The following is a 10,106-nucleotide window of genomic DNA, read 5'->3' as shown; positions in this document are numbered from 1 at the left end:
TAATAATAATAATAATAATATAAAGATTGAAAACAACCTGTTACGGTCGCATGACTCCCAACGCATTTCGCCTGTTATAGGCTTCTTCAGGGGTATAAATTTGCAGAGATTGTATGATTTGACCCTCTGGCTGCATGAATTACTACATACTCTTTCCTGGCTGTATGGACTAACTACAAGTCTTAGCACAATAGCAGCCCTCTTGCCTGTATAAGATAGGATATCTTTATTCCTTTCCTCCCTCCCCATTTTCTTTAGGATAAATAGATCTATACCTACTTGACTAGATTCTCACAAAACCCCTAGTTAGGGTATATGAAACAAAAAACATATATATGAATATTAAAACTGCACTTAATCTACTAGGACAACAATTAAACAATCTTTTTGCTTTGGGCTTGGACATATCAAACTGCATGCAGCCTGAATACTGTTCCTTTACCCCTCTACCTACACTCCAACCAAACAAATCATACAATCTCTGCAAATTTATACCCCTGAAGAAGCCTATAACAGGCGAAACGCGTTGGAAATCATGCGACTGTAACAGGTCTCCTTCTTACCTTGTTTTCAATCCTTATATGTACTTTGTATGACACTGGAAGTAGTCTTATGTCTAGATTAAAGTATCCAAACCCTGTGACAATAACAGGCATTTTGATATTGAGCTTAAAATAAATAATTTGTACCTTTGATGTATGTACTAATTGTAACTTGAAAAATACAAACTTGATTTATTTTTGCACAAAAACCTCCTGAGCCTGAAACCTCTTTCTTTCCCCCTCTTCCCCTTATACCTATACTATGAGCTCTAAAATATTATTCACCTAAAAAAACAAGCATCTACTTTTATAAAAGTAATAATGTAACCAATTATAGCTTACCTCTCCTGGTCTTTGGCCAGTTTGAGGAACTCATTAACCGTTTGGCACTTTTATATCTGATATCACACGTCTCTTTGCTGTAACAACACCATCCCCCTGTTTATGATGCAAATAAAACAAAAACGTCATAGAATGCAAGGTATGATGGTATGTAAAATGATTTTTACCATATTAGATACATAAATAAATAAAATATAGATATATACTTTTAAATAATACCTATATCTCCTTTTGTCTAAAAGAGGCTCTGCAGCTTTTTATTAACACAACACCACAATTCTTGTGATAATTATAATGGAGACGTGTTCCCATTTACAAACCAGTTTGAGAATTGATATGTAAGACAAACAGATCCTACATTTACTCACAACCGATTCATTTGTTTTAGAAATCCATAAGAAAAGCTTACAAAATATTTGTAATATCATAATTCATTTGATGGTGATTTTTTCTACATGAAAATGTATTTTTCTACAAAACCAGATTTTCTGCAGAAAAAAAGCATCCCTGTATTTTGTTCCACTTGAAAACAGACCTTAAAATACTATCCCCTCTTCCAACTATGCGATATACACTTTCCCAGCAATAGGAACAATTTCTGCATAATAATAAATGTGTTTTGTTAACATAAACCCTATCAAACAATTCAAACAGATCAGATACCATATTGTCCCAACTTTGCTTGAAAAATTAAGTAGAAAAGTATTTTGTTTATTGTTATTGTTGTAAAATACATACAAATAAAGTGTTATAAAAAAAAGTAGATAGGTGTTTTTTACCTTGCCTTCTTATAAAAACAGCAGAAAAATTAAAATAAAAGCTAATCTACATTTGTACAAAATCTAATTTAAAATAGCAAAAATGTCTGCGTTGCCATTTGATCAAAATATGTTTTTCTAACCTAGGAAAGTGAAAATCTATTGAAAATATCTATTGATTTTAATTTCTTCCAGTTTTATATACCATCAATCAACAAGCAGATAAATATATTTTCTATTCACTTACTTTAACCAATCAAATATTAGCTTGTTTATAATTTATTATATCCAGAGCAGTATAGAATCATTTTTGGTAGCTGAGGGATAATGGATTTCCACCTTTCTTTTCCCTTATTAAAAAGTAGTGTTTGAATAAAAACTTGTTGAAAATGACTCACTGCCTCCAATACTCAGGCCTAAGAATGTAAAAAACATTTCTCTAAAGGTTTAGAATCACATTTAAGCTCCTTTGCTTTGCCTTTAAATCCCTACACAGCTCTTGCCTAACTTACCTTTCTGACCTGATAGAAAAATCCCCTCTAGTCGCTCTCTTCACTCCTCCAATGACTTCCTCACTCATAACCTCATCACACGCACGGCTCCAAGACTTTTCTATAGCTGCCCCGACTCTCTGGAATGGTCTTTCTCATCCTATTCAGCTTACTCCTACTTTCTGCTCATTTGAACGAGCACTCAAAACCCAATCTCACCTACCCGTCTTCTTCTGTCTCCTAAAGCCTCACTACTTCCCTTTACTCCATATCTCGCCTCCTATTGTGTGATACTTCCTCCACCTCCTAGATTGTAAGCTCTTCGGGGTAGGGTCCTCTGCTCCTCCTGTGTCTGTATCTGTTATTTGCAACCCCTATTTATTGTACAGCGCTGGGTAATATGTTGGCGCTATATAAATCCTGTTTATTAATAACAATAATTAGGTATACCATGCAACACCAACTGGGCAGATCTAAACCATGCTAGGATTAAATTAGTGGGTGGGCATCTCAAGAGACAGACATATGTAGATGGGATTATTTTATATTTCTTGCACCATAAGACCCTAGAATTATGATAAGTAATTTTTTTTTTTAATTCATTTTAGTAATAAATTACTTTTTATAACTGCACAATTTTTTATTCCCGCCTACAGAATATTTTACTTGCCCTTTCAATAAGTACCTTCCAGAAATATAATCCACCGTTTGTTTGCTTTGGCCTCTCGTATGTAGTACCTACAAGTAAGCAAAAAACAGCCATGAGAACCACATAGGTGTACTATTTTGTGTATTTGTTCTGTAGATACTCTTACCCTGCTGTCGTGCCATCATTACAAGTCACATGTGTGTTCTTTAGCAGATAAAGTTTCATATCTTCAGGGGATTTGTGCTCACGTGAAGGCATCAACATGGGACTTTTTGTTGAGGTTGTTGGATGTTCCAATATAGAAATGTTAGATGAGGTTATGGATTGCACAGACAGGGGGTATTCCTCAATGCCTGACTGAGAAATGTCTCTATCTTGAGATAAACCCGTCCTTAGATGTTTATTGGTTCTCTTGCCCTGAGACTTCACTTGGTTGAAGAAAAGTAAAATCATGAAGGACTCTATGAGCTTCATAGCTGGCTGTAGTTGACCATATATCAGTATCTTTTCTCAGGAATTTCAGCATAAAGCACCAATTGTCCTGTGAAGAGAAAACGTAGTTGTGTATGAAGTGGCTCGGTTGTAGTTTTTAACAAATATGGCATCAATAGTAGTTTTTAGTTGTAATTTTCACTATTGGTGTTTCATAGTTGTTATATTTAGGCTGGAGAAGATACACTTCATTAGTGAACCTGAGTGATCCAGGTTCTGGTCCAAGATTCAAAACATTTGCTAGCACATAACAAATGACTTTTAAGAATTCCATTCCAGATTTTCTCGATAACCCAAGTTCACTGATGAAAGTGTATCTTCTCCAGCCTTGTAGAGGTTTAATAAATCGGGTCCTATGTGTCTTAAAGGCTGATTACAATAACAAAAAATCGTATTCTATTAGCTTTTAGCTCTTAATACATGTAATGTGTATATTTCACAAATTTATCTTGTTCAACACATTTACCTGCAGACCATTCCTTTCATAAAACTATATTAGTGCCTGCAGTGATTTCATCTTTTATTTACTTTGTTTATCTATTCTGCTGCATTAACTGCGTATCCATTCTAGCACAATTATGGCTTCACCCAACTCATTGTGTGTAAATGTTAAAGGGAATTAATATAATTATTATTGTCATAAACGTAATAATCATACGTGTGTTTCTTGATTATATTATACTGTTTTTGATACAAAAGATGTTAAGATCTTGCCATTAACTTATGTACCCTACCTGATAACCTCATAAGTCATTTTGGGCTGAATGTTGTTCAAAAGACTCTCAAAACTGTGGTCTGCAATCAACGTTTTTTATTAATAATATTTGTTTTATTCCTCATTCTTTACTAACAGAGCTTAACTTCTGATATAGCGAACAGGGAGCATTAACAACATTTGTTCTTGTTTTGGAGAAAAGGGGGAACTAAAGGAATTTAAATGCAATCAGTTTGCATATCTGAGTACATTTCCATAAGGTTGAGATAATTGTACATCATATCAATAACTTTAAAAAAAAAAAATTCTTTAATAAAAAATTAAAAACAAGTCATTACACATGCTGGATCTTTGCTATTTATTGTGCCTAAATATGGGATTGTTCCTATTGCACTATTGCTCTGTTATTATTGTCTATACAAGAGATCTATGTGACACTATCTGATGTATCTATTATCCCGTTTGCTGTGTTTTTGTTTCTGTATATGTTTCTTTGTTTGTTTGTTTTTTTCCTACCTTTGTTTATGAAAAAATATTTAATAAAAGCTCAGTTTCACAAAAAAAAAAAAAAAACAATTACAAAAAAGCCATGCAAATCACACATGAATGAAACATCCTCAACGCGTTTTGTGGATCTGGTCCACTTCTTCAGGAGAAAAATGATTATCCATAAATATGAAAAGTCTCCCCTCGTATAGTTGGGCAGGAGGATATATAGAGAGGCTAATTTTGTGTCCAGGTTGGATTTGAATGCCAAACAATTAAACCTGAATAATGTCCAAAGGCTGGATTTACAAGGTTAAAATGCCAATCAAATACTCTTGTTTGGTATTTCTGTGCCAGCTTTCCCCTTATCAAATCAGCTTCAAAAGTCCTCACTTGTCTGTGTTTGAATGGAGATGCCATCCATCTCCACATTTGCTATTGACTGAGCCACCATTTTCAAGACTATTATATCTACAAAAGTTACAAAAGTTAATTATTTTCAATGACTATGTTGACCTAACTGGCAATGATGCAGACCTGCTGTTACCAAAAGAAATAAATGATGGGTAACAATTGTCGTGCAAGATCACTGGAGAGAAAATGAGAAGTGTACTGAAAAACTTTGCTCTATATCATATAACAGTTATTAAAAAAGAAAATGTTAATGTTCTGGTTTCCTAAAATGTTAACACTGTCATTTATGTTTTGTGGCCCTTTAAGATCTAACCAAAAAGGTGAATGAACTTACCTCTTGTTTGTGGATCCACTGGAGCTCTGAGGACAGACGTGTCAGACCAGAGTCCCAATCAGAAAGAAAACATTTCCTCTGTGGATGTGGTGCACATATACTGTGTTTTGGATGGCAGCTGGATGACTCATTGATCTGTAAAGGGGATTACAAGCCTAGTCCCCTCACATCCCTGAAATGCAGGACATCCACAGACATCAAAGAGAGATGCTTTGCCAAGGTTAAACTGCTTAACACCGTCATTGCTGTGAAACAAAGAATGTGCCCGAGTCTCCCCCCAAAGACTGAAGAAGTTTGTTACCATTTAACAGGAAGTAAAAGTTGCATATCTAAAGTTTTGCTTGTCATTATTTGTCATTGTATTTGTATGGGGCACACATGTCAAACTGGATAAAGTATCCCAGAATAGTATATCCAAACTTGGTCTGATTTTACAACTAAGATCAAGATTGAAAGCACTCCCGTAGCTTTCCCGAATCCATCTTGGATTATTTTCAAAGTGCCCCAGATGTCCTAAAATCCAGGGTGCTCTGTTCTGCCAATATAACCGATAGCCGGTCTGCTCCTGATACCCCCTCCCCACATTAACTTCTGGGGAAACTCATCTAAGTTGGTACTAAAAAGAAAGCAGGGGCAATTGAAGATGAGCTAGTTGTCAATGACAGAAGCCAATATTTACATATTATTACACAGTAATTATATACCGCCATCATATTATGCAGCGCTGTACAAAGTCCATAGTCATGTCACTTGCTGTCCCTCAAAGGAGCTCACAATCTAATGTCCCTACCTCTATCAAATGACATTACAGTCTAAGGGCAATTTTAGGGGGAAGCCAATTAACCTAACTGCATGTTTTTGGAGTGTGGGAGGAAACCCACGCAGACACAGTGAGACCCTGCAAACTCCATGCAGATATTGTCCTGGCGGAGATTCAAACCTGGGACCTAGCCCTGCAAAAACCAGAGCATTAACCTCTTGAGTCACAGTGCTGCCCACTTAACAGATGAACACAGGTTTTAGGGTTCCAGAGGCACACTGGACCTATTTTAGGATGTGAACCAATACCTGATGGTACCTTCTCTGCAGACATGTGGCTCCTGCAGTGGCTACACAGAGGAAATAGACATTTACTGTAAACAAAAGCTGCCTTAATATGGTCACATGTAGCTACAATAGTTACAATAATATGGTGACATGTAGCTAAAATAGGTACATTAATATGGTGATATGTAGCTAAAATAGTTACATTAATATCGTGATATGTAGCTACAATAGTTACATTAATATCGTGATATGTAGCTACAATAGTTACATTAATATCGTGATATGTAGCTAAAATAGGTACATTAATATCATGACATGTAGCTACAATAGGTACATTAATATCATGATATGTAGCTACAATAGTTACATTAATATCGTGATATGAAGCTAAAATAGTTACATTAATATGGTGAAATTAATGTGGTGATATTATTGGTATGTAATATAGAGGTACATTTGAAAAGTGCCCAAATACTAAGGCCTAATCTGACATACCTGCAACAAATATATTCTAACAGTTAGTTTAATTAATTTATAATTAATTGTAATCGAAAAAATATTTTTTACTCTTAATCAGCTTGTAACTTTAGGTAAAATAACATAATTATGTTAGGAGAGCTTAGTTACAAATCATCTGGCAGGTAAATCAGTTTGTAATTATGTACTGTATTTGAGCTATGTATTTAGCTGTCCGGAGTTCAGTTTTAGGACCATCGTAGTACATGGGACAGAAATACCAAAAGCCTATTCCTTTTTGGCGTATCTGAGACATTTGATATGCTCACAGATGATGAACTAGTCAATGCCCAGCAAGTAGTTTGGATGAGAAGTTTTCAGTGGATTATCCTTTAATAGGTATTAGGTATAGGTATATTTCTGTAAATCAAGACTATTTATAGGGATTTTCAAATCTCAACAGTTACTGGTTGCTAAATACAGTGGTACTTCGGTATAAGTCCGCTTTGGAATAAGTCCAACTTGGTATAAGTCTTGTTTGGACACAAAACTTTTTGCTTGGTATACAACCTTTGCTTGGTATACATCCTTTGTGCTAGAACTTGTATGGGTCAAAATGAGTCATAACACCGCACGCTACCCTTATTTACCTCTCGAGACAAAGCCACGACTGCCCACAAGCGTCAGTACGCCAGTTGCCACCATTCAGTGAACAACCCGCGCTATAACTCTCTGTGATTTACATAACATCTCCTCCTCCTCCCTTCTCAGCACCATCCTAATAGGCACTCCTCTCTTCTCAGCAAGTGAGGGTTCATTTTCAATTTTTTCATCTAATTGCTTTTGTATTTATGTATTTTAGTATTAAGCAGTGTTTAATTCATTTTATACAACATCATCAATGTATGATATGCCAATAACAATAACATTTTTTTTTTTTATGGGAACGGATTAATCATTTTCCTTTTATTTCTTATGAGAAAAATTTGTTTAGTTTTTGCATTTGTTTGGTAAATCCAAGGATCTGGAATGGATCAAGGACTTATACCAAGGTACCACTGTAGTACCTTTTTAACTATCTTACCCGTTAGGAAAACCTCAGAAAAAGGACTCTATAACTCTATATCTATAGGTACAAGTTTGTACTTTACATTGTATTAAGGTTTATGTGTGTTTGTTGGATGAGTAAACTTGTGTTCTATTTTACAAAAGCCAGTGTCTAGTTCATTGTGGCCATGTGCACCATTTGGCATTTCAAGCTATGCACACCATAGCATTTCTCTCTTTAGCATATCCAGGGGTGCTCCTTATCATTTACAATCCTTGAAAGTTTTGAAAGACTAGGATTTTACAGTGTGGCCACTTATAAAAGGGACTTATTTCTCATTTTTATGTCTCTTGTGTATGGTAATGACTGTTGTATAGTAGTTGAATAATAATAAAGCAAAACTTAGATTTGAGAGATCAATACATTTGTGAGACTAAATTCAGAGTATTAGTTTCAGAACAGCTGCAGTGGAGAATTGTCGGACGTTAGCAAATGGTTCAGTTGATGTTTTAACAATGGGATTGGCTTTGTGATCCTGGTAACACTGGAAGAATGTCATTTTTGGCAGCATTTAAAACACATAGGTCAACATATATGAAGCTGAGAAAAGCCAACAGAGGCTTAGGATGGCTTTGAAAATATAACTCATGACATATGTCCTCTACTTCTACATGGTTGTTCAAGAGTTCACAGCTTCACTGAATAATACACATTGTTCAATAAAGTATGAAAATAGAGCAAGTTTAGGAAAGTGTAATATCAGTTTTAGTGTATGCAGTTAAGCAAACATTGCATCGATGTCTGATGGTCCACTAACTTCACCTTTATTTGGAGATCACAGTGTTGGGTCTACTAGGCTTTTCACATGCTTAAAGATTGGCCTACAGCTACAAATTAGATGTTTCTCTTATTATATATAAGAATATAGGACCAAAGTGTGAAACTTTGGAAAACTTGGCCAACTTTTCCACAGTATCAGAATTGGGCCAGTTGGATAACACATTTACTATATAACAAGGGTATAAGTAAGTAGAATAGTTGGATAAAAATATACTATATCACATGATATTACTAAGTTGGGAAGTTAACTGTCTGAAAAACCCTGCCACTTTGGCCCTGATTTTTTAAAGCTCTCTAAGGCTGGAGAGAATACACTTTCATCAGTGAAGCTGGGTGATCCAGCAAACCTGGAATGGATTTCCTAAAAGTCATTAGCTATTTGTTAGCAAATGTTCTCAGGTTTGCTGGATCATCCAACTTCATGAATGTTCTCCCCAGAATGTTCTCTTTAATAAATCCGGACCTTTGTCCCCTTTGGGCAGATTTGTAAAGATTATTTAAAGCCCATTCCCAAATGACTAAAGCCGCATACACACTTGCAATTATAGTAGTTGGAAAGGATCTTTCACAATCCTTTCCAACGACTAAGCACTCCACGATGCATGAACGATGCTGTACATACATCACCATTCTGCTCTATGGGAAGGGGAAGAAAAGGCGGAGCGGCACCCTGCTGCACGCTTCCCCCCCTCACCTGCATTACGATCGTTCGTCGTTCACCATCCGTGGATCCACCAGGACGGTCTTTCAGACGATGAACAACTCACGCTGTACACACTTCAGATTCTCGTCCGATATCGGCTCTGAGCCGATTATCGGGCGAGAACCATTGGAAGTGTGTATGTGGCTTTACACTTACCTTCTCAGAGCTCCCCCACAGCCCCGTTGTGTATTGAGTAGAAGGTGGCAAAAGGGTAAGCTTTAAAAAGACCTTGTCACGTTGTTTTGAAAGGACAAGGTGGTAGATCAATTTTCAGTAGGTAAATTAGGTTACATGCAAAATTTTAATGCTTGAGTTGAGCATAAATAATTAGAAACAATGTATTTTACTTAAAATTGTACTACTAGTTTTATTGTAATATCCAAAGTTTTACTACATTAAACAGTCATTTTATTTACTAAGAATAGTTTAGAAATCTAGATGTTTGGGGTGTTGACAATAAGCAATCACAATGCAATACTTGGAGTTTAAGCACTCTTTTCAGAATATTTTATTGTTGAATATGTTTATACATTCACATAAAACTGAGATATGTTTTAGTGACTTTTAGGCTACTTTTGTACAAAATTATTTTTATTCTGCGCCAATTTGATATTTTTGTTCAATTTCTGTTGCTATACAGAGGTGCAAGTTCTCTTGGCCCCCCAAAAAAACATTTTGGCTGTAGTTGTTGTTGTTAAACAATAAATTGTGGACTCTTTAGAAAGTGGTTTGTCTATATTTGTTTGTTGGAGTCTTGCCTGTGAGATTAAGTTAGAGAGACATTGATGT

General features: G+C 35.5%; 1 protein-coding gene across 1 annotated transcript in view; it reads right to left on the bottom strand.

The window, feature by feature from the left end:
• The window catches only part of LOC140335944 (palmitoleoyl-protein carboxylesterase notum2-like), a 26,234-nt gene extending 20,924 nt beyond the window's left edge, over positions 1-5,310 (bottom strand). Inside the window, exons 1-4 of the mRNA XM_072418960.1 lie at positions 5,224-5,310; positions 2,949-3,323; positions 2,819-2,871; positions 885-980 (exon numbers count right to left, since the gene is read on the bottom strand). Coding sequence (XP_072275061.1) covers positions 885-980; positions 2,819-2,871; positions 2,949-3,256 — 457 coding nt within the window. The 5' untranslated portion in view covers positions 3,257-3,323; positions 5,224-5,310. The remainder of the gene's footprint in view (positions 1-884; positions 981-2,818; positions 2,872-2,948; positions 3,324-5,223) is intronic.
• Positions 5,311-10,106: the final 4,796 nt, after the last annotated feature.

Source organism: Pyxicephalus adspersus, chromosome 7, assembly GCF_032062135.1.
Source record: "Pyxicephalus adspersus chromosome 7, UCB_Pads_2.0, whole genome shotgun sequence".
Classification (NCBI taxonomy): Eukaryota; Metazoa; Chordata; class Amphibia; order Anura; family Pyxicephalidae; genus Pyxicephalus; species Pyxicephalus adspersus.
The sequence above is the reverse complement of the archived record's forward strand: the minus strand, read 5'-3'. Positions and strand labels throughout refer to the sequence as shown.